This window comes from Diadema antillarum, unplaced genomic scaffold (assembly GCF_040938485.1).
Source record: "Diadema antillarum isolate AM-2024a unplaced genomic scaffold, OU_Dant_1.0 seq00000798_RagTag, whole genome shotgun sequence".
NCBI lineage: Eukaryota > Metazoa > Echinodermata > Echinoidea > Diadematoida > Diadematidae > Diadema > Diadema antillarum.
Window position 1 is genome coordinate 3,259,334 of NW_027271682.1, and position 26,417 is coordinate 3,285,750.

The following is a 26,417-nucleotide window of genomic DNA, read 5'->3' on the forward strand; positions in this document are numbered from 1 at the left end:
GATGGAAGAGTTTCCACCTCCCTGGATGTATGAAGCATTTGATGTTTTAATGGCTAAATGCAACATTGGCTTACAACTTGTTACGTGCTACTTACACATTTAAGCAGCTTAGGTATATCATTTGTTTGTTTTTTCTATAAGTCAGTGAAATTATGAGGGGGGGGGGATTGAAATGTTTACCCGCTCCCCCCAACAACAACAACAACAACAAAAATCACTGGATCGACGCCCATGTACACACACACACACAGACAACCAAAGAGCACTCAGGCATGTAATGACACGACATACCATCCTCCTTGCATCCGTATCATCCGGGTGTCTGGCAACCTCCAACCACAATTTGTCACTGGACTCCTGGCCCCTTCGGTTGTCCGTATTGAACAATTCCGCAATCTCCGTCAAGTTGTAGCGACAGATAGCAGTAGATGCCGTGCCACCACTGAATATGCGGAAAGATACGGTAAGTGTAGGGGTAATAAAGAGGTTACACACCGGTACAAGGAGTGCTGGATCGCAAGTAGCATTGTAATGTCTGTCCAAAAAAAAAATTACAACGGGACCCTCTGCAATGATAACTTTAAAAATAGTGAATCAATCCAAATACAATTTCAGGGTATGAAACTATAACTCATTGCCCAAATCTTGCAGAAAACCCCATTTAATTTGCTTCAGTGGTCGAAGAGAAATGAGGAATCTTATAGAGCATGTCAGGAATCTCTTCCCTCCAAGTTCTGTCTATTGTGTTTACACATTAATGTGCAGTTCAATGGGTGTTACTGCCCTCCAATGTTTATTCTAAATTTGTATTGAATAGTAATGTTTATGCTTATAACACCCGTCGTGCTAATGATTATCATTCATGTCATGTGAGAACAAAAATTTCTAAGAATACAGTTTTTTATAAAAGTCCATTAATATGGACCGAAATACCATTTGATTTGAAAATGAAACCGTCTTTGAATAGTTTTAAAAGGAATTATAAATTTTTGCTCCTGAATTCATATTCTCATTCAGAATGATTATTTTAATTGCACTTATATATGTCTTTTGATTTGTTCTTAAGTCCTGTCCTTTTCTTTTCCTCCTTAGTTTCTTTTCTATACTCCCGTTATATTTTACACAGTATCTATGTTTTCTAGGGGTCAGCGATTTAGAAGGCTTATTGCTCTTCTCTGTTGACCCCCCATTCACATGAATTTAAGCATCGGCTCTTGTTCTTGTTGTTGTTTTGTGTACGTGTGTGTATTTCTTTTGATATTCATATATTTGTATCTATGTGTTTTCATTGTATGAATTGTTTGATGATTTTATGTCGAATGGAAATAAATTTGAACTTTGAACTTGAACTTATCTTCAATTTTAACAAAAATTTCCAAGAGCATTCAAGTGCTAAACTTGGAAGAATCAGACTAATGACATGCTTTACAACAATCCACATTTCTCTGTGACTGCTGAACCAAATTGAATGGGGTTTTCTGCAACACAGAGCGAAGATGTTATATTTCAAGACCATGAAGAAGCATTTAGACAGTTTAATCATATTGGATGTTATCAATGCAAACATCTGATTGTAATTATTTGGGGATGTACTGTATATCGGCTCTGTGAGTTTATGGAGTAAAGTCTGCCATTACTCAGAGGAAAGATGTCTCAGGAAAAGGTCCACTTTATACCATTCACGCTAGTCAATACACTATTCATATACTGTACATGTGTGGTTTATCAGAGTCAAGTAAAACTTTTCCATCAGAATTTCAATCATTTTCTTCATTGAAACTGTACAGATTATCTGGGAAACTGTAGGCCATATCATTCGTAATTAAGATGTTCAGACAAATGTCAGACTTGCAATACAATTTCAGTACTCTTTGCATCTGGCAATTTCTGGTCATATGAAAGAGTTTAAAGGCATACATGACAAATGTAAACTTCTTTGAGTTGCATTGATCTTACCCAGTGATCTTGCACCAATCCACAATATTCATAATTACAGCCAATACAATGTTGTGGTTAAAGGGACTGTACAGTAATGGTTGAGGTAGGGATTCATGTTTTGAACATTCCTAAGTGAGATAATGAAAAGTCTCTTATGAAATATGAAAGAGCATGTAATTTTAAGAAGGATTCAACATTTATTTGATGAAAATTGGTTTTTTCAAATGGCCGAGATATCCAAAAAAGTGCTAATAATAAAAGGCGACATGCCACAACTTTATTAGGATCTCTTTGTTTCACCTTGTTTTTGGATATCTCAGCCATTTCAAAACCGATTTTCATCGAACAAACTTTTGATACCCCTTAGAACTGCATGCTCTTTGACATCTCAAAGAGTGGTTTCTGAATATCTCGCAAAATGTTAAAAGCTAAATCTACACCTCGACCAGAACTGTACACACCCTTTAAGATAGAAGCAATACTTTCATTCCACTACATATGAAATCACTTTGCATATTCATTAGATATTCTTAATCGGGAAAACTTATCACTGTTTATTAAAAAATCCAGCACAACCAATTTCTCACAGAACTGTGAGGCAACTGCAATTAGCATGATAGTTTGTGTGCATATACAATCCTGAACTCATATATTGACATCAAGATCGAGTGATGCATATTGTTGCTTGGGTGACAAAACCTTGTTTTTCAAATTTTGGTGAAAGTCACTTTTTAGGATTGATTGCCCGATAATCAATTCAATGATGTCCTGTCCAAATCCTAGCTGTCCTGTTAAGTTCGACCTCGATTATCCGGCCTCCTTTTATGTGGAAATCTCTATTATCCGGACGCGTTCAAGCAGTTAAGGACATTTTTTTTCATCCAAAAATTGAGAAAAAACAGTGACTTTAAACTCAAATAAAATTTCAACAAAACTCACACGATTTACCTACAATATTCCCGACAGAACTAACATAAATTCACACCACATTATTACCGTAAAAGTAAGGGACTACAATTTTGCGCAGGCTAGCATAGATTACACCACCGCTGCGGGGTACGCTACCTGCCTAGCTGCCAGTGCACTGGGACGGCAGCTTGGACGGCAGCTATATACATTAACATTGTGTCTCCCATATCCGGCCAATTCCCTTATCCGGATGAGCGCCAGTCCCGACATGGCCGGATAATCGAGGTCGAACTGTACCCCCAAAATGAGGCACCAATGCATGTCAAAGCAAAGGCATTCCCATTTGTTACACTGTTTTGGTTGCTATATTTGTTTGTTTGTTTGTTTCTTAGTTTTTGCTCACCTGAAAATTGACATTTGGTAAATATGAGGTCTTGTCATCCCAGCCACAATATGTTGTCATGATTCTAATATACCGTATTAACAATTCCTTTTTGGAAAATATTTATTCATACAAGCAAATAAAGCCAAAAAGAACTTGGGGGGGGGGAGACATTTTTGCCACTCTCACCCTAGTTTTTGTTTCATTTTTTTTTTTGTCTTCTAGACATACAAAAAAACTGTGAAATTTCAGAAAATATGTATAAATTTAAGCGAGCTCTTTTCATTTCTTGTGCTAGAAATTAGTTATCACATGACACAACCATCCATTTTGGCCTCTTTTTTTTAATACAAATGTAAATTCTTGAGTGGATGTCAATGAATAAATAAGCTTTGAGCAAGCAAGGCTTGAGACACTAACCTTGTTGTTGTAAACATCCCATAGAAAAAATTATCATCATCATCAATTCTCACAGTATCCTCTGTGAAATAAAGAGAGAGAGAAAAAGTACAGTGTACAGAACACGCATCAAACTGTATTTCCTATCTGAACTGGATATGGAAAATTCCAGATTGTGTCAGCTAAATGAAATCCACACAAAATACGCCAGACTGCTATCATACATTGAAGGGTGAAAATAAAGCCTTTCATGGAAATATGCCACAAAAGCTCTCAGATAGTAACTGATTTTAACCCATTAAAGTCCCTAGAATACCTGGACAGGTGTCTACTATGGGAAATGTGCCTTCTGGCAACATCAGCCCACACTCAATGGGTTAATCAAAATTCTACAATTTGACACATCAGGAAAGCTGTACAGTAAACTTCCCATAAGTTGAGGTCATCAAAAGATTGGGAAATTGCTATATTTCATGAAAGAATTTTATTTCTCCCTTATGATTCTTTACTTTTTATCTCTTGAATACTATTCCATGAGCTGTAAAAGGAGAGGCAATGCACATGTATACAAAAAAAAAGAAAAAAAATAGATGAAAAGCATGAATGAGAGTCCATGGGTTACACAAACTGTGCATGCACCATGTGCTGCATTCTGATCCAGATCATTGCTGCAGCAGGGCAAAGGGTTTAACACAATACATTGTAGGTGGCATAACACTGCTTAATCAAGAGTATCCTCCAGTATATGAACCAAGGGATACAACTAGCTGTAATGTGTCACACCCACAAGACGCTGTATGGATGTAAAACCAGACGGGGATTCAGATTGTACACACAATCACTTTTGAGTAATAACAGTATACTAGAATTGAAGAAATATGACATGTACACAGTTAATACTGATTTGTTTTCAATGAAGTGGGCAGGAGACTAAAGTTGAATTTTACTTCTTTTCTGTTTTGTTGTTGTTGTTTGATCCTTTTTTTACCCATGTATCTACATGTAATTACGGCAGTACATGTCTCAATGAGGAATACATTCAATTACATCAGATTGCTCAGCATGGCAAAATATGTGATCGTGCACCACAAAACCAACAAAAAGTTGCACGCTTGATTTTATGTGAAAACTCAAAATAACTGAAATGGATCACCCTAACAATTATAAATTTTAAATATTTTATGAAAGATCAATTCTTCTTCTACATCATCCTAAATCTTTTTAGCAGTTTTCTAGAATACCTTTTTTCCTAAAATAGTATGATTAGGTATGTCTTAGAGGCCTTTATCATCTCATACAAACCCTTCTACACACACTTTATTTTCAACTCTAAAAATTACTTTTGTAAAAATGACTACCGATTTGAAAATTGGTAGTGGTCATGAATAGAATGTGTTGATAGAGCATGCTTAACTACAGCTCTATCTGATAATCTCTTCATTGTTGTTGCTATGGAGTCATACATCATTCCTTTTTTTTTTGTCCCATTCATTGCATAGAGCCTGGCTTGTAAAAGACTACGTGGTAGAATGGGCACTCTATGTCTCTCTTCTCAGTACACACTTTTACAGAGTGTGTACTGTCTTCCCATTATTTAGGTAGGTAAAGATAGTCCATCTGTATCAAGTTATACACCATTTCAAAGCCAAAGAGTCTGCTCTTTCAGAATCAGTGCTTAACCAAAAATCCATGTCTGGCAACTTTTTGTTGGTTTTGTGGCGCCGGGTCACATAAAAGATTCCTAATCTCTCCAGGGATCAAAGTATTCAGGGAAACTCTACTTACGGACGATATCAAAGTAGAAAGGGAATCCAGACCCCACAGAGCATGTCAGGCGAGCTTTGAGAAATGTAAGGAAATTCCCACGGAGTGGAGATGCAATCCCGCCATCATCATTCTGAGTCATGGAAAGAAAAGAGGTTTGATTACGATCAAAGTTATTTCCCTTGTCAGCGTAACACAAATAAACATGATTTTAGGCCACAAATGCAGACACTCTTGTCTATATTTTGGGTATCTTACATACCAAGTACATGAGTTGACGCCACAGGAACCTGGTATATCAGCTTCCCGTAAGGAATGGGTCAAGGTAAAATATAGTTTCTATATGCCTGCAGAAACTGTTGCTTTTCTCTCTAGAATGGATTTATATGTATCAGAAATGTGTGAAATGTTGCGATGACACAATTCACCGTAAAGTGGGTTCTGAAGAAAATATTAGCCAAAAAAGTACACCAGAAGTACTGCAGTCTCATACAGTAGTATACCCAATCATGGTATCAATTAAATACAAATTGGGTTATAGCAATAACCATGTACATGAATCTTCAGAGGAATCTTGGTCTTTATATTTAGTTATTGTTGTCCTTGATCCCTAGATGAATATTCATTGAATTTCATGTGGACTTTTTCAAATTAGCTCCGAAACCAAAGATCTGGGCATGGACTATTGGCAAACTTACATTGTGGACAACCTGAGATATGAATTCTTCTATGACTTCGAAGCGAACAGTTGTTGTAATATCACTGAAAAGTTTACTGACATTAGGCAGTGTAAAACTACATTTTTTTTTTCAGAAATAGTACAATCATTTTGACTGCACTAGCTGACTGCAGGATAGCTGTGAATATTTGAGAAATGCTGTGGGTTTACGAAATGCACACCGGTCAAAAAATTATCCTTCTACAGTATTTCCATGTGACACATTTGAGTGCCAAAAATTGAGTAAAATATCCGATTCCGAGGAACACAGCTTGCTCTACAGTATGATTTGGATTGCATTTTAAAGATAATAAAAAGTTTTGGTACCTCAAAAGTTTCCTTGAATTTCCTTGTCTTAGTTTGTGTTTCAGGTTAAAGTACCTTTCATATAACTAACACTGTGAGACTTACTCGCCCCAAAGTGCTCTCATGTCTTAGTAATCATGCAATTAACTGCGACCAGCAGCCCCATACGCATAGCGACCAGCAGTCCCATACGCATAGTGTAATCGGGCTTCGCATTGTAGCATTCACGATCATGACAGATTTAGTATCGGAGGGCAAATGTCAACTCAAAATCCCAAAAATTCTTCAATTTGACGACTTACCAACCAGTCATCAATTCGAACAGAAAGGGACTATTGGCAGAACCAAACGTTGTTCGAAGCCTGTTTTCAATACTTCAACTTAATTGGTAAGTCTTCAAATCGAAGAAATTTTTGGATTTTAAGTTGACATTTACCCGCGATACTAATTCTGTCATGATCCTGAATGCTACAATGCGAAGCCCCATTACGCTATGCGTATGGGGCTGCTGGTCGCAGTTAGCTATGCGTACAATGGGCTGCACGCTGCTGGTCGCAGTCAGTGGTTTCGTACACTAGTTATCGACGCGGTACCGCGACGGCTCTGGTACGAAACCATTATTGCATGATTACTAAGACATGAGAGCACTTTGGGGCGAGTAATTCTCACAGACAACGTACTTTAACCTGAAACACAAACCAAGACAAGGAAATTCAGGGAAACTTTTGAGGTACCAAAACTTTTTATTATCTTTAATAGAGATTGTGCCATTTCACACAATTTTGATGGTACATAGCAAAATAAAGTGATAAGAGCAAATACCCTATAGTTATCATCATGTTGTTTGGGTTTAATAGTGAAACACTTCCCATGACTACAGTTATTGCATAATTTCCGATGCAATTTGTTTTTATGATGGTCAAGCTGCATTTTTGTTGCTGTACCTTGCACACTCTTCCTATTCTGGAGTAGATGACGTTTCCGATGTTGGAATACTCTTCTGCCTTTTCTCGATAGACAAAATAGATATGTTCCCCGTAATCCATGGGTTCCCCGACAAAGTCCACAGGTTCTGAAGTAAAATTGAGATTGACAGACGGAATGGGTGAATATTTATATTATATTGGATGGTTAAAATGGGATACCAGGGAATATTGCACGAGTTAGGGCCAATATTGCATGAATTGAAGATGAATGCAATATCATTATCCCTGTATTCCAAGAATTAATGCCATCCAATACGATATTATCATCTCCAATTATGTAGGAGATAGCTTAAACTGCACAAAAATACTGTGGGACTACTTCAACTTGTTTTTGAAGTTGACTCAGCAGACCCATCTCAGCACTGAAAAGGGGAAGCCCCTAAATCTGCGTATGTGGCAAGCAAACTAGCAGATGTTTGTGTGCTATGTGTAACAAAATTTTGTGCTGTAGTAGCAACGTTTGCATACTCAGCAAGAGCTCGCACAACAGACAAGACAAAATACGGTGTATTCTTGAACAGCCAGTGACAACGGTAGCCTATGGGGAATTAATATGTTGGAGGATGGCCTATGCGTTTCGTTCAATATGCTCTGATATTGAAGGGTATAAATTGAGCGGACAACAATATGCGTTTTTAATGCGCCGTCATAACTTTCTCTATAGATGATAATTATATCCCACACTATAGATCTCTGAATACATTCCACTACATACACATACCTTTGTATCAAGCGTTAATTAACTAGAGGTAATATATGGCATCCAAATACAAACATACTCTTTTTTCTATCTCTCTCTCATGGATATATACTCACACACACACCCCACATTTATATCAAAAGGGACAGAATGTGCAAATTTTAGAACAACCATATTACATGCTTACATTTACTTAAATGCCTATCATACAATTCCTGCTTATTCACATTTCAGGTATATTATCAAAATGCATAGCACACACACACACACACACACACACACACACACACACACACATATACACAGAGAACTTTTACTTCGCCTAACTAAAAGCACTCTGAGGGTGCAGAACTCCATCAGAACAGCAACTCATTTCCAGGTACAGGGGAAACTCGGTATAACGAACACTGCTTTAACGAGATATCGGTTATTACGAGGAAATTTTCCCGGTCCCAAATTTCCTTCCACACAAGTCTATGTAAAATGCTACTCTTATAGCAAGATCGGCTATAACGAAATAACTGATATAACGAGATCAATTTTGTGACTTCCAAACAAAGAAAAACATAGCCAATCAAACCTGCTATACCGAGGTAAAGCAAAATGTCTTCGGGTAAAGCTTTACTTCGCTTGTGCTATCACCTTCCGAGATTGTAAAGCTTGATGCGCCAAAAACTGTCTTGTACACACATATTTTCTTCAGTGCACTCCAGCTAGCACCGCATGTTGTACGTGTATGTGTGTGTGTGTGCGCGCACACTGATACATGCAGAAAATGTGGTGGGACGGCCATATGTATACATGACATCATCATGACGTTTAGCAGGTGTGAGGCAATCTGATGCTGTGATTGGCTTTCTACGTAGGGAATTCCCCATCTTCACACACACACGCAGTCATCTATACAGAATGCGTCACATACACACACAGTATTGTGCAGACCATATTCCACACACAACACACACCCATACCATAACCACATACCAATCCACAGACGATCTTGACACAATCGCAAGCTATATAAATTTACAAATTCAAACATCTACAATTGATAAGAAACACATTCTTGATATTGGATTTCATTCGCGAAAAACATCTTCTCACCCATAAAGGTGAGTAATTCCCTCACACACATTATCAAGTTATCAGTATTGACTGAAAGATGATTGGTAGTCCCACATGTGCAAATTAATGTCTTTATGTTCTACTTTCTTTTATGCCTACTGATATAACGAGATATCGGCTATAACGAGGAAAATGACTCGGTCCTGACCATCTCGTTATATCGAGTTTCCACTGTATATTTCCCAATATGTAGAAGCCTATTCCAGCTGTGTGGCACCTTGCCAGAGCAGAGCACTACGAAAACCTCAAATAAGCACAGCTTGAACTCCCAAGTTCATTGACACTATCTGCTAAAAGACTTTGAAAATCCCTCACAAATCCATAGATTCCCGGATCACTACCAAAACTAGATCATCTTTTCCTTATGTCATTATAAACTTTTCCTGCAAGTTTCATCCAAATCCATTCCCAACTTTTTGAGTTATTTTGCAAAAAGACAAACCAACGCCGATGATCACTTAATCTTCTCCTTCCTTGGTGGAGGTAATAATTGCATACCATGTGTCACCTACAATCTGTGAGACCATGCAGTCTAGCTGACTCTACGATCACCATGAATTATTATTCACTCACCTTCCAACCACTGACTCTGAATCTCATCAGTTCTCACATCTTCCTGTCCGGTTCTCACATTAACTTTGCTGAAGAGGGGATCCTGTGAGTAGTGGTTGACCAATCCTCCGACGAAATAAAAGTCAGTACCACCGACATCTGAAAAACAAAACAAAACAAAAATCACAATGAGTCTTGGCTGGCAGCTTTCCATGAAAATGACAACCAATAAACAACCAATTGGTCTCATTGTTATATCCCTATACTTCTGAATCGAGACCAACCGCTATACAAAGAAGAGCACTGTCTTCTGTATGTCCACAGGTGTTCTGTTGTAAATGCAGTGCGCTTAGTCTTTATTCAAGGCAGCGAAGGGAATATCCAAAGGGTTATGATGTCCACAGCTGTCACGCGGTGCGCTTAGTCTTTATCTAGAACAATGTACCGTTATCATATCTAAATCATATCTATCTATCATACCTAATAAAAGGGATTATCTATACTGTTTTTTATACTACCCTCTCAACAAATACATCAGTTTTAAACAAAAATCACTCTGTTCATTTAAAATATCATCTATCATAATGTACTGTAAAAGTGGTTTCTTTCGCGTAGAGAAACTTTCGCGGTTTCCATCGGTGCCGACTTTTTCGCGTGTGTTTAAATTCGCGGTCGGTAATGATAGCGTTGTAACAAGCTACGAGTTCAAAACATTTTCGCGTGATGTTGAATTCGCGGTTCAACCTCAAAGCGCGAAAAGCGCAAAAATAAAACCACCGCGAAAGAAACCACTTTAACAGTATTGTAGTGTACGGGTACATTGATTTTGCATTATCTTTCATTTTTGGATGGAAATAAAACGACATTGGCGTGGTATTAGTGTTTTCACCATAGCGTTTTCACCGGAAAATGATAAATAATTGAAAAATACGGTAAAATTCACAAGGAATTGCTTGTTGTTGTTGTTGTTGTTTTTGTTTTTAGATAAAGGGATATACACTGCATTATAAACTTTGGATATTCCCTTCGCCGTCTTTAATGAAAAGTAAGTGCTGTGGATATCATAAACATTGGATATTCCCTTCGCTGCCTTGAATAAAGACTAAGCGCACGGCGTTTACAACAGAACACCTGTGAACATACAGAAGACAGTGCTCTTCTTTGTATAGCGGTTGGTCTCGATTCAGTATAGGGATATAACAACGAGACCAATTGGTTAAAAATTCATTTATTATGACTAAGCTACTCATTTGGAAATGCTATCATAGCTTGATAAACATATCTATGCCTGACAAACAAAATGACACCAAAAAGGTTTTGCCACCTCAGGTGGTACCAATATCTGACCTGGCCCATGGACTAAATAGCTCACTTGAGCCTCCGGCTCAGGTGAGCTAGTAAAACCTGTATTTTGGCTTCAAGTGATTCCCTTGTTAATCATTGCCAGTCAGTACATGCATATGTACTATCTAAGTTCCATGAAGATACCTTGAACTATTTGCGAGATATGGAGAAAAAAGTGAAATCTTATCATTTTCACTTGACCTTTGACCTCATGACCTGAAACTCTCTGAAGAATCTCTATTTGGTAGTACATATACGCACCAGGTTTCAAGAAAATACCTTCAGATAGATATGGGGGAAGTTGTGAAATTTTGAGCATATGACCTTGAACTTTTGACCTTTGACCTTGAGCATGCACACCCAAAAGTTATTAGGCACAACTTTGCCCACTCATACACACACGTGCCAAGTTTCATTGGGATACCTCAAATGTTACTTTAGTTGCACTGTCCACAAAATTGATTACAGACGGAAGGACGGACAACCCGAAAACATCATGCCTATGGAGACACTTCATGGCAGAGGTATAAAAATTCTCAACAGCTGAAAAGATTTGCTGGCAGAGGAAATGTCCCACAGTCGTTGAAACAGGAGTGGAAAGTAACCTACCCACGGGACCTGTCGAAGAGAAGTTCTGCTGTGGTCTCCTGGGCATGTTATCCACTGAGATGTTATCATAACAATCTCCCTGCAGGAAGAAAACATGGAATCAACACTAAATCTGCTATTGAATCTAGCAAATATAAGCACAATCACTCGATATTTATATTGTAGCCATATACATAAACGATAAACATCTTGGCAGACTTGCAACATGATAGTCAAATACCGCTTACTGTAAACGACGATAAATTCGCGGCACGGACATTTCATGAATTGGAGCCGGCAACCTTTCTCGCGGAATGAAATTTTCGCGAATTGCCACTGACGTCCAATGCATATTTAAGTAGGCAAGAATTTTCACGTGCATTTTAATTTCGCGAATGTTGGCACTCGCGAAATTCGCAAAATTAAAATGCACGTGAACATTCCCCGTTTTACAGTACACATTCAATAATTGTATCAACATGTGTATATCTTCCATTATAAATACTGAGTAAACGAGGAATGTTAGCGTACATTTTAATTTCACGATCATCAAGATTCACGAAATTAAAATGCAGGCAAAAGTTCTTGTCTACACTACATGCATCGAATGGCAGTGGCAGTTCCTGGAAATTTCATGCTGCAAAAAAGGCCATCAGCTCCAATTCGCGAAAAATTCATGCCGCGAAAAATAACATGTTTTGCAGTATATAGTCAAATACTGTTTGTACATTCAATATTAGAACAGGTGTACATCTTCCATTAAAAACTGACCACAGGACATGGGTCCATGTAGAATGTGACATTCACAAAGTTGCTACAAATCCGGACATATATCCACATCTCTCTCCCTTCACACAGTGTGAACGGCATTCACAGAATATCTTTACAATCTGGAATTTGAATGTATTTCAACCCTACAGGGGCCGGGGGGGGGGGGGGGGGGGGGGGGGGCAGAATCTGCCCCCCTTCGTTTCATGCTATCATTCTGTAACATGAGAAGACCTTGTCGCAAGGCTTCTTGACTTTCTTTGTTCTAGTCTCGCGCAACTTTTGAGACCAAATTTGCAACGTCCGCGCATATTTTTACGAAGCCACACCCATTTTTGTATCGGCATGTTGCCCCAAAACGGGTACAATTTGGTGAATTTGTTTACATTTCCTATGGAAAACAGTGCTCTGTCATGAAAGTCATAAAAATTTTTTACAATTGATCACTTTCATTGATTAGTTTTATGCTAATTATGGTAGAAAAGTGGTCAGTGACAATTTCCAATAAAAAACAAGGGGGGGGGCAGAATCCGCCCCCCTCTGGTCTTAGCATAGCCAAAAAAAGCCCGGCCTGATTAGGGTTAAGTGTCTGATGTTTCAATTGCTACTTTTGCTAGATTAAAGCTATTGTTCATTGTCTTTAAAGTACACTTTTATATTAATGGGGAAAAAGCGAAGTTAAAAACTACTATATTGTATCTATGATGCACAAGGATGGATATTTGTTGATTAATCCTCCAAAATTTGAAAAATTTTCAGTTTGCTAGATAAAAACATGACAAGTTTGTGGTTTGGGGTTGTGGTTTACTCAATTTGAAGATGTAGGGTATTAATGGATATTAATATTCTCTTTCATAATTTTCATCTTCCAATCTACACCTCTGATAAAAATAAATAAAAGAATGAATGAATAAATCTAAACAAAATCTAAATTCTGAAACAATACCATTTCACTTTGATTGGCAGGTAACCCATCCAGTTCTGGGGGAAATTTTCCTTTTGAAATCACCATTTTTCCTCTCTTAAATTTGTAACACTGCAATTCACTCCAAAGCTTATACTAGAAAAAGATCATAGGAACTGTTTAAATTCAACATCAGTGTATGGGGTGTCTCCCCCAACCCCCCCCCCCTCCCATGCAATATTTTAACTTAAGTTACTAAAAATGATAAACAAAATTGTTCCATAATGTGGCTGCTTGGTGGATGGAAATCCACGTTGTTGTTGTTTGGTTGGTTTGTTTGATTGTTTGTTTGTTTTTTTTTTTGGGGGGGGGGTGGGGCTGGGGGATCATGAGAAAGACCCTTGATGCGCAAGTCTGAAGCCCAAATCATGGTACTGCTTCATATACATGTGTCATTCTAAAGGTAGTCCTATACCCTGCCTAACATTATGGGGCAACTCCCTAATCACCCTCAGAACTGAGCTTTGGCGCTCACTTGCACAATGACTGCACCATTATTTAATCAGATATCGATTGAAGTGACCATCAATAAATGAAGTCCATATGAACTCCACGATGTAGCCTATATTGATTTGAAAATGGGGGATTGCCTAAATGCCAGTAAAAGATACACTTATCAAGAGTAGGGAAGCTACCATTCACTTGCAGGAAAACCTGAAGAAACTCTTGCTTCTGTACCCCTGAACGCATCTTAGAAATTTGACGAAGGAATTTCAGCAGGTACAGGTCACTGTGTTCAGAGTATTTAAGGGAAAAGGACATTTTTCTTTACCTCAACACTACAATCGTAGCAACGAGGACTCTCTGAATTGTATGTTCCACACACACGGTACTCTGTGGAATTCTTGAAGTATCCAAAGCTGATGTAGTTCTGGCAGACATACTCCTGCAAAAGAAGCAAAAACTCCACATTAGAAATCAAATTTCTTCTATACTTACGAGAATGAAAGTGATCATGTAAGGAATGGAGGGAGTGCAGCAACACTAGAAGAATACATAAAGTTTGTTTGAAGTTTGATTGATTCAGTAATTTTTAAAGTTTTGATGCTACCATAGATGGATGAGAAGACAACAACAGTTTCTGACATCACGCACAGACTATACAATAATGATTGCATTTATAAGGCCCTTTATACTTGTGTATTCAACATATTTTTACTTTTCCAGCATGATGAAAGAGCACTTCACTTTCCTCTTTAACTCTTAATGTGCCAGGCCCAAAACCCCTAACGTGCCAGAGGTTTTTACCAAACGCCAGAACGTTTCGATACTGCATTGACAATGAAATTTAAAACCGCCATATCTCTGAAACTATTGACTGTTTTGAATTGAGTTCTACACAACATATATCAAGAAATGTTTGTTCTTTCATGTCATGTAGTCAGTTTGGCATAATATTTATCTGAACCTGAAATATTGCAGAAATAATTGATACATCAGAAAAATTATTAGCAATTTCTGTGTAGTATGGAAAAAAGAGTCAGTCATGTTTTTTCTTCCATAGAACGCTCCCTTGACTCTGTGAGAAAGTTTTAGAGCAACATCTCCTCTTTCAAATGATAACAAAATTGCCTTCTAGAATTGTATGATTTCAAAGATACTAGCTGTTTATTTTGTCTCAGCAATTTCTCTTTCTGCCTCAGTAATTCATTCCCAAATCTGAGTCCTTTAGTCCCAGATCCTGTATTTGAAACTAAAGTGATTGTCCCGGGCCTGGAAGAGTGTCTTTTGTCCACTTGAAAAGGAAGAGCCTACTAATCCTTCTTTTGTCTAAGCGGACCACGGGCGCAGGTACTCTATTGAAATCGGCGGGTCTTTGTCCGCGCGCAATTCCTATGTTAGCGTGGGGACGATTAGTGACGTTCACCAAAACAAAAGGATGAAAGACTTGACCGACGACCCTCTTTGAGGGACAAAATCAAAAGAGCTTCCCGCAGGACAGCATCCAAGCAGAACAATGCGACTGGAACCGTATAGACAATACACGCAGAACCAATAGCATACACACGTGTGGTTTACCAATGAGACTTTTGATCCATACACATCTCGCAGAGGGTGCGCTCGCTGCGGATTTTCCCGACACGAAAAAAATACATCTAGCTGAAAAATCGTGTAATTACTCAAAATTTTCTAATGTAAGCATGCTCACATTTTTAGTGGAAACGATGGCTATGCTAATCAGCTACCACTACACATTATTGGCAGTTTCTTGGTGTAACACATTACGGTACCAGAAGAACTTAAATGATCAATGTTTTTCTCGCTCTTCTTAGTCGCCGATCGGCGACCATGGCACGTCAGGACTAAGGTCGCCGTTCGGCGACCATGGCACGTTAAGAGTTAAGAAAGAAGGGGAATGATATTATCCTTTACATATATGTCAGTAACAAGTGAAGGGAATGTGTACTTTTGAATGGACAGAGGATGCACAGTACAATAGAAAGCTTTATGTATAAGTTACATTCTTTACCTTAACCCGTTGAGGACAAGTTCCGAATATACTCGGGCAAGTGTCTATAGGAAATATGTGCTGTAGCGTAATCAGTCTGTCCTCAACGGGTTAAAAGTACCTAAATGTCATTCTAATCTGTTGTACTGCTTTGAGATCTGGGCAGGTCTTCAACTTTTTTTGGTTATTTTGGGTCCAGTTATGGGAGCACCAATTGCAGTAAATCTGTGTCAGTTGAAAAACTTCCTGTCAAGTCTGGTGATATGATATGATCTTTGAGAGAGAGAGTAAGATGGACACATACAGTAAGTTTTAACCCTATGGCTCCAATCCTGACCCTGTTTCCCCTTCAAAGTGCCAAATCATACTGACACTGCCAACATCATTGAGAAACAATATCATTCATCCCAGAGAATATGAAGAATCAATGTGATACAACTTGGTCATGCTACAATGTACACCTGGATCTCGAAAAGGAATCATTTAACAAGAGACCCGGGGGTCACGCGCTCACCTGAGTATCGCAAGTTCACCTTCCATGCATTACTCTTACCTGAGAACATTGGAAACTTATGGTGGGGGTAGCTTTGAGAATGGGGGCATGGTGTCCATTTATATATTCCATCACACTGGTAGAAATACCTGCCAAGTACACTGTACTTTACAGAACGTTGGATTATGCTGCTAGGGAAAAAAAGACTTAAAACCCTATCACTTTTGATTAGAACTAGAGAAAAATAATATTTGATATTCATAAATTTAGGAGGTTTGGACCCCCTGGGGCCCCAAAGGAAAGCATGGTGCCCATTCAAACAATTTGAGATCTTATCCCTATAGGAATGCTACTTGATACATTGTAAGTTTGGTGAAAATCCACTATGTTGTTTTCAGCAAGAAGATGAAAATTTAGGCCCGCATTTGGACCTCCCTCCCCCCCTCCCCCATCCCATCCCGCTTCCTTGGGTCCCAAGGGGGTGGGGGGGGGGGGAGGGCACCCCTGATTCTCCCATGAACAAACTTGAAACAACAGTCATCAATACACTGACTTATTGTATTAACTTAGCTCAATCACTTCAAGTTCTAGAGAAAATCTGTAAAGATTCCTTACAGGGGGGGGGGGGGGACCCCTGGGGCCCCCCAGGTGGGGCATGGTGCCCATTTGATGGAATTGAGATTCTATCCCCCTAGGGATGCTACCTGCCAAGTTTGGTGAAAATTAGTGTTAGGGTTTTCAAGAAAAAGATGAAAATTTAAAATTTCGGTCCAAATTTAAGCCCCCTGGGGCCCCCAGGTGGGCATGGTGCCCATTTGATGGGAATGAGATTCTTTCCCCCTAGGGATGCTACCTGCCAACTTTGGTGAAAATTCATAATGGCATTTTCAAGAAAAAGATGAAAATGTACAATGTGGGCCCCATTACGACCCCTCCCCACCCCCCTACTCTGGGTCCCAAGGGGGGCACCCCTGATTCCGCCATGAACCATGAACAAACTTGAAACTACAGTCATCAATGTACTAATTCATAGTATTAACTTAGCTCTACCACTTCTGGTTATAGAGAAGAAGATTTTTTAAGATTCCTTAAGTTTGGGGGGTTTGGGCCCCTCTGGGGCCCCCCAGGTGGGGTATGGTGCCCACTTGTACAAATTGAGATCCTATCCCCCTAGGGATGCTATCTGCCAAGTTTGGTGAAAATCAGTCAAGGGGTTCTCAAGGAGAAGATGAAAATGTAAAAGTTTATGCACGATGCACGACGAACGCCGGACGCCTGACGAAGAGCGATCGCAATAGCTCCAGGTGAGCTAAAAATGCTGATACTATTGGTCCCTTTGATCCCAGCCCCTTGCCCCCGAGGGGGCTGCCACCGGAGCTACTCCAACATCTTTGTTTCCTACCCTTCTGAATGTTTCCAGCTAACTTTGGAAAATATGTGATCATAAAATCTGAAGGAGATGACAGTGCCAGTATTGATCTTCCACACCACCATTTGTGACCATGCATCACAAAACTAACAAGAAGTTGCACGCACTGATTTTGTGTGAGGACTGAAAATAGGTGAAAAGGGTTAATTTGGTTAATCTTGACTTTTTAAAAAAATTTTCTGGAAGAGCAAGTCTTCTTCTACATTTTGCTAAAATTTGGTATCATAGAATGAACAGGAAAGTGTGTTTTTTTAGCAGTTTATCTCAAACACTTTTTTTGAGAATGTGTGATTAGGTGTATCTTTAGAGTCCCCCTTTCATTTCTTCAAAAACGCTGTACACACTTGTCACTTTCAACTCTTAATAACTTTAGAAAGGATGATACTACTGCTTTGAAAGTTGCCATTTATCATGGACGGAATGTCTTAGTGGAACACGCTCGATTTCAGCTTAATCAGATAATCCCTTCATTGTGGTTAAACCGGTGGTTTTCATCCTGCATTTTTGTCCCATTCATTGCACAGGTAGCACGGCTTGGTGAAGATTAAAGGACAAGTTCACCTTCATATACATGTGGCTTGAGTGAAGGCAACAATGTTAGTAGAACACATTAGTGAAAGTTTGGGGAAAATCCGACAATCCGTTCAAAAGTTATGAATTTTTAAAATATCTGTGCAATCACTACTGGAGGAGGAGACTACTACAGTGTTTGATGTCACATGCATACAACGATATAAGGAAAATAAAAAGAGAATTTCACAAAACTTGACTTTTTGAATAAAGTGCACATTTCCTCGACTTGTTACTGACTTATGTTAGGGGTAATATTATTCCCCCTGACTTCTGAAAGAGAGAAGTCGAGTGCTCTTTTATTATGTGAGAAAAGTGAGAATATCTTGAATTTTCTTTATACTTTCTTTATATAGTTGTACTCATATGACATCACAAGCTATAGTAGTCTTCTCATCCAGCCGTGACTGAGCAGAAACTTCAAAAATTCATAACTTTTGAACGGATTTTCCGATTTTCCTCAAACTCTCATTGATGTGTTCTATTAATATTGCTGCATTCACTCAACCCTCATGTCTACGAAGGTGAACTTGTCCTTTAAACACTTGAATAGACCCTTTGCTTCAGAACCTCTTTTCTGGAGTGTGTGCTTTCTTTCCAATATTTAGATAAAGGTAAGGAGAGTCCATTCAATTTGAGTTGTACATCATTTTAAAGCTTGAAATCTGCTCTTAACTAAAAATCCATGTCTGGCGACTTTTTATTTGTTTTGTGATGCAGGGTCACATTTAGTGTCAAAGGAAGAAAGTAAAATTTCCACCTCTCAGACTAGTTAAATGTCACCAACATGGTTATATTCACCCTCAGTATGGGAAAAAAAATTCTTAAAATTTAGTCACTTTCAGGCCTTTTGAATCCTACCACAGAAGCTCAATAGCTAGATATCTGTACCATTTGAATAAGCTTTTAATCTCCACCCCCACCCTTAAGAATGATTCCTGCCTAATTTGTTCAAAATCAGACCCTGGGTTTTTACAGAAGATGATCAAAACATATAAAAACACAGGAGACAAACTGCAGGGCAAACAAAGAGCTGTATCACAATCATAGGCTACTTGAGCCCTTGGCTCAGGTGAGCTAAAGAGTGTCCAAGTAAGAACAAAATGTTAAATAATTCCTTTAAAGATACATTGTTCTTATCAAAAAAGTTAATTGCTGAATAGGATGACAGAAACAGACAGGGAATATAGTGTTACCTGTTTGCATAAATAAGACCATACATAACTGTTTTACCTTTAAAAAATTTGTAATTTCCAACACCCATTTGGTGGATTGGATCTAGCGATTCAAAAACTAGAACCTCTTGATTAGTACACTAGAATGTATATGAACCATACACACACACAAATGGGCAAACATTTCAACATACAAAATGTGATATTCATGGTAAATATGCAGAAGGGATTAATACTTACTGTGTCACCACTATTCACGAGTGCACAATCGGCATAGTCTTCCGTATTTTCCAGCTTCAAAGGCACACTGTTTATCACTGTCTGTAATAACAGAATGAAAATCCAACAGTATTATTTCCCATTGATGAAAAAAAAAGTGTAATTGACCAACTTCAATACATTTTTAATTCTTAAAAAAAAAAAAATAAGAAGAAGAATAAGGAAATCAGACACAGGTCCAAGATATTCAAGGAATGGTAAAGTTTTGGTTGAGATGGGGCTTCAGGTTTCCAACCTTTTTTGTTAGATATCGAGAAACCCCATACAAAATATAAAAGAGCATACAATTCTAAGAGGGATTCAAGTTTTGTTTTTTCTCTATAATGAAAAATACTTTAAAAATGGCCGAGCGTTCCACAAACAAAGTGGTCCTGATAAATGATGGGACCCATCTTTTATAGGCACACTTTATTTTACTATGTTTTTGATAGATATCTAAGCAATTTCAAAACCGACTTTCATCAAATAAACTTTGAATTCCTCTAGAATTGTATGTTCTATAATATTCCTTAAGTGGTTTCTAATCATGTCGCAAAAAGCTACAATCTGAATCCCCCATCTCAACCAAAACTACAATTGTAGTCCATCCCTTTAACTATCAAGTGACCTTTTACTTGCTGGATGACCCCTACCAAACTAGTATGTGGGTCTGCAAAGCAATTTTTTGGTGTTGGAATTGCAGGATGAGGAGACTACAAGAGGTTATGACGATGTGTGGACAACAATATAAAGAAAATATAAAGAAAATTCCACAAAAATTCACTTTTCTATCATTATGAAAGAGCACTTGACTAACTGCTTTCAGAAAGCAGGGGGAATAATTGCTACTCTTAACATATGTCAGTATCAAGTTGATGGAATGTGTAATGTTTATGAAAATTTGATTTTTTTTTTTTTTTTTTTTTGGGGGGGGGGGGACCACTTGCTTTCACTCAATCCAAATTGCTCTTTGGGTTTAATTAATGGATATTCATGCCTTGATGGAAGGGTGCAAAATATTGACACTTTGACAACCTGTAGGAAATGAACAAACTTAACTGCTTGACCTTCAAATACCAGGCACATGCAAGTTGGCTGTTTTAAATTTGTAAAAGCAAATGGGATATATTGAAATGCGAACATTTTGGAGCATGGTTTGCAACAGTATCTTTATGATCAAAGTAAAACTCAAGCCGAATGTCATCACAGCTGTGTCGGGGGGGGGGGGGGGGGGGCTGTAGAAATCAAGTTTGGAAGAGAGATAAAACATGCATCTATCATCATATCATATGATGGGCTGTGCTACATCTGTCATCATTTCATTTGATGACTACATATGTCATTTCATAACATGGTTTCCTTTTATGTCTCTGGATTTCCTTCTACTTGTCTCTTTTTGCTTTTCTTTTTTGCCTTTATCTTTCACTTTTATCTTTCGCTTTTCTCTTTTGCTTTTCTTTTCTCGTAAAGGCACATGGTCCCGGTGGTTTAGTCAAATGCATACTTGGGCGCATGGAGCAAGTTTCCTATAGAGACCTACGCTATATCGACTCCTCTTTAGCGCTTACGCTGTGACCCATTTCCCCGAGTCCGAAGAAGTCCGAGCCACTGTAGTCAGTGGTCCGACCACAGTTCAGCTCATGATTCGGCTGAGGGGATGACAGCTCTAGCAAACTTCTTTTGTGATGTCATAATTAGAAGCACATCTGCACGCACTCCGGCTTTACTACAGACTGCATGATGCGCAAAGAGGACAACAAAGGCAACGTTACTTAGCAACACCTACGCGCTTTTCTCTTGATGACAGCTCAACTTCGGCAATCTTGGTATCAATGCTAACGGTGATCGGCAGTATCATCAACAGCGCCATCTACACTACCAGGACTACGCGCCTTTAAAAGAATGAAACAGAGATATATATGGACAAAGATTGATCATGTCATGATAGGGACAGTGTTTCCTCCCAACAAAGATTCAAACACATCATGATATTCAACTCCACATGTAAGTATCAATTAGCCTCACCGACATATTATGTGGGGGACAATATGAAGAGTTTTATCGCAAAATGAGCTAACACCATTCTTGTGAAGTTGAGATATTTGTGATTAAAACTGCTAAAAAAATAGAAAATAAAAGGAAAATACAGGATATTTCTAATCATAACTTCTAGAATATTCCTTGTTACAAATGTATGTCACAAGTGATGTATTACTGGAAAGGCTTAATTTTGCTTTATTTGATGATGGACTTACTTTGAAATGTTTAAAAATGGTGTTAAGCTCATTTTGCAAAAAAAAACCTCTTCATACTCATCCTTGCAGCAAGCTTACCAAGTCATTTGCATCAAGAAGATACACACGCTCTCTGCTCCCGAGAAGTACATAGGAGAAGTCGACATCCAGAATTCGGTAGATGTTCCACCCCGGCGTGCTATTAAGATTATCAATCTCACTAAAGTTGCCTGCAGGGATGGGGGGGGGGGGGTGGGGAAATGAGCAGAACAGTCCTTGTGACTACATCAAGACACGGTATCAAGGTCAAAACTGATGTCTTTCCGTATCATAGCATCAAACACCATGGATTAGCAGGTTTGGCAGTATGGATGCTCTCAGAGCCAGTGAGTTATAGTATAGCGATATTGCCATACATCATAAGGCTATGAGAGCATTCAGACACAAAGAAATGTTGTATGGATATACATTTGTACACTGTAAATCACATTGCCATGAGCATTAAGACATGAATATACTCCATATACACTCCACATGTATCGAATTGCGGCTAACATTCAATGTGTATAGTGTAGACAAGAACTTTCATGTGCATTTTGATTTTGCAAATCTTGGCTCTCGTAAAATTTGCAGAATTAAAATGCACGCAAACATTCCTTGTTTTACAGTATACAAATGATGTGCAGTAAATACAGTAGCAGTCATGCCCTTGAAGGTTTCATTTTACAGACAAAGAATCTGCTGCTCAAATGTACTTCAAATTCAAAGGGAAACTCATCTACCTGTTTAACCCTATTTTAACTGGGTTATTTGAGATCAAGTTCTTACTGGGGGGTCAATTTGACCCCCCCTTCAGATCTCGGCCGCCGATTGCCGCAAAATTTGGCCTGAACATAGAGCCGGATGTTAACTACAAGATTATGTGGTCATACAATAAAAAATTTAATTTTATATTTTTAGTAAATTAATTATGCAAATTTACACATGAAATCATTTTTTCACCTATACTTGTAAACTCCATCAAAAAGACTGAAGGATTGCTAAATTTTTGTGTCAGAGTTCCTCAAGACACATCAAAAAAAAAAAAAAAAAAATAGCACAATCGAAATCAATTTTCTTTTGATTTTTATTGTTTTGTTAATTTCTTATATGTATTTCATTGTTTTTTCGACCTTTTGTTTTCTATTTTTTTTTTTTTGGCCAAAATTTGTTGCAGGCACTTTTTCAAGCTTATCTACATTAGCATTGATTAATTTCAACGGTTAAAAAAAGTTGATAAAATCTAATTTATATCAATTTAACAAAAAAAGACAATTTGCATTGGATTTGCACACGATATCATGAATTTGAGCGGTTTTGGGGTTAACAAGCATATGCAAAACATTACGTAACTGGGTAATTCCGTGAAGTTGGGGCACAAAGTGACATTTTAGCATAACTCAATACTAATTATGCTATACATATATTGTTTGTAGGCTTTGCATTTGTATTGAGACCATACATTTTCCTGGAAATTTTGTGCCATTCAGACTCAATTTTGATGAAGTTACAATTGTATTAAAACGATATGTAACGGTGTCCTGTAGCATCGTGACGTGTCCATGTAGCATCGTGATAGTTGAAATCTGGTCCTAAAAGACAAATTAATGCAATTAGCTTGACCAAAATTTGATATAATATGCATAATTACTAGATTAGTCAGAGAGCTAAATATCTTAACTCTCCTTTCCACAGTTTTACTTTTACAAGAAAATTACACAATGTGTCACTATGCTACGCGGTGTCCACCAAATGTCACAAAAAAGGACACCGCTTAGAATCGTGATACATTTTGTTATTTTCTTTTAAAATTAAAACTGTGTACAGGAAATTTGAGATATTTAGCTATCTCATTCATATCTTGTAAATATGCATATTGCATCAAATTTTGGTCAAGCTAATTGCCATAATTTGTCTATTAGGACCAAATTTTAAAATATCATGATGCTACATGGACACGTCACGATGCTACAGGACACTGTTACATATTGTTTAATAACTTCATCAAAATTGAGTCTGAATGGCACAAAATTTCCAGGAAAATGTGTGGCCTCAATGCAAATGTAAAGCCTACAAACAATAAATGTATAGCATAATTAATACTGAGTTATGCTGAAATGTATATTTCAAATATCACGATGCTACATGGACACTGCCCCAACTTCATGGAATTACCCTACTTCAAAACGGTATACCCGGACGACGCAAATTTGGTCTCAAAATATGCGGGAGACTTCAATGAAAAAAGTCATGAAACGACGCCACAAAATCTTTGCGCGTTGCGGAATCATGGCACGAAATGTCGAGGGGGTCAATTTGACCCCCCCCCCCCCCCCCAGTTGGAATAGGGTTAAGTTACTGCATTCATATATAAAGATCTGCATTTTTTGCAAATTTCCAAGAAATCACAGTGACCTTTGACCCGACTAAAAATGGATCCCCGAAAGCAGCACCAACACATCTATTTTAACCTTATAACTCTCTTCTCCTTCCCTTGGTACATGCCATACGAAACCTCAAGAAAATTCCAATCAGTACCGGTAACATAGGCATACATGTACAGTATAGCATGAAGTGGGCTTACAAACAGCTGTTTTAAATGTAAGAACAGAAGAAGTGGGGTCATCAAAGACACATTGTTTTGCCTCATTTTTACTGGAGAGGATGGCATAACACACATCACTGCACACCCAGACTCACAGGGACTTGAACCCGTGGTATTTTATTACAAGACGGACACGACACTTCATCGTCAAATCTATGATATCTCAACGAACAACAGACTATCTCTCACAGTTGCATCCATTATAACAGGGCTATTTATCGACAAACTATCATAGTTATGGGTAAAATCTGCCTCTAGTGCCCTCATTACAAGGGGCTGGGATTACCCAAAAGGTAGTAGGAAGATAGGAAGGTGCATGATAAAAATAGAAACAAAATGGCTACCCTACATGACGATACAAAAGAGAGCTAGACCTAGAAACATCATTCATTTCCAAAGGTAGTGATATTTTTATTACCAGGTGTCTTAAAAAGATTTAAAAATTATAGTCATAGCATTTTTTCGATTAAGGGGATTATTTTGAAGAACGACATTCTAAAGTACCGGTAATAAGGATTTTGTGAAGGTAAAAATTTGGCAACAACATGATCTAAAAAGAGAGTTCAGGCTACACTCCCTCAAAGATGCTTGATAAACAGCAACAACAACTTAAAAGACAGCGCGTCTCAGGCAAAGACGCACATCACCTGAGAAGCACTGTCTTTGAAGTCGTTGCTAATGTTTATCAAGCGTCTTCGAGTGGTCTCAGGTGATGTGCGTAATACGCTTGAGGACTGCGCGCAGTCCATTTGTTTTCTACAGAATTAGCGCGCACTTTCCTGTCTTTTCAGCTAAGCATCTTTGGTTTATCCCCTAGGCCGAGTTTACCCACAACTACGGTAGTTTGAGCACAAAGGCACAGGCCAGTGATGAGGCAGACTTACAGTTTAGACTAAAGGAAGTGTCCTCCGCTGTCGTTGGGAATGTTGCCTTGTTGTATTTCCCTTGCGCTAAAGCCATCAGGAAAAGACAGAAAACAGTTCCTCCGATGATGTACTTGAACACAGCCATCTTGGCTGAATATCAGAAAGAGTATGAAGTATTGAGAAAGAGAAAGGGATTTAATGAATGGAGACTGGCATTTATAACGGCAGCAACAACACAAATGGTAATGAATCAATGAAAGAGGGAACCTCACGTAAAAAGAGACGAAATGCAAATACATATTTGGTACAGTCAACAAAATAATTCGAATTCAAGAGTGACAGGAAAAGAAGAATGAACTAAAATATGATCATTATGGATGATAAATTCATGCACAGACAATATCTTTATGTTGTGGGAGCATACAGTACAGCAGCTCCATGACTTCCAAGCACCATTTCATGAAATAACTGCCAGCCATGACATGTTGTCAGTGTCTGACAATTTCAGTAGAAGCCTTGGTTTTGATTGGCTGAGAAGCTCTCATCACCGACTGTTACTATGGTGATTATCAGACACCAACAATTTGTCAGGGCTGACAACTTACAAAGAACGGTGCCCAGGTCATAATTTTATACTACGTGGTGGAGGCTTTCTCCGTAAATGACTTTCTAATTTTTATACGCAAATAATGCTGGCCGGTGATCCTGTCATTTCTATGTAATATATCTACAAGCTTGTAGGCCTGAACTATAGGAGACTGTAGATGTACAGGTCTTCTGGGGACCATTTCATGAAACTTTTTGTCAGTGATTTTCACTGACAACTGTTAAAAGCTACTAAAATCCTTGCGTCTGA

At 38.3% G+C, this 26,417-nt stretch overlaps 1 protein-coding gene across 1 annotated transcript in view; it reads right to left on the reverse strand.

Moving 5' to 3' along the window:
* LOC139739449 (semaphorin-1A-like) overlaps positions 1 to 25,706 on the reverse strand; it is a 43,592-nt gene extending 17,886 nt beyond the window's left edge. Inside the window, exons 1-10 of the mRNA XM_071650060.1 lie at positions 25,580 to 25,706; positions 22,151 to 22,281; positions 19,800 to 19,880; positions 14,216 to 14,329; positions 11,733 to 11,811; positions 9,801 to 9,938; positions 7,361 to 7,488; positions 5,414 to 5,525; positions 3,650 to 3,710; positions 292 to 442 (exon numbers count right to left, since the gene is read on the reverse strand). Coding sequence (XP_071506161.1) covers positions 292 to 442; positions 3,650 to 3,710; positions 5,414 to 5,525; positions 7,361 to 7,488; positions 9,801 to 9,938; positions 11,733 to 11,811; positions 14,216 to 14,329; positions 19,800 to 19,880; positions 22,151 to 22,281; positions 25,580 to 25,706 — 1,122 coding nt within the window. The remainder of the gene's footprint in view (positions 1 to 291; positions 443 to 3,649; positions 3,711 to 5,413; positions 5,526 to 7,360; positions 7,489 to 9,800; positions 9,939 to 11,732; positions 11,812 to 14,215; positions 14,330 to 19,799; positions 19,881 to 22,150; positions 22,282 to 25,579) is intronic.
* Positions 25,707 to 26,417: the final 711 nt, after the last annotated feature.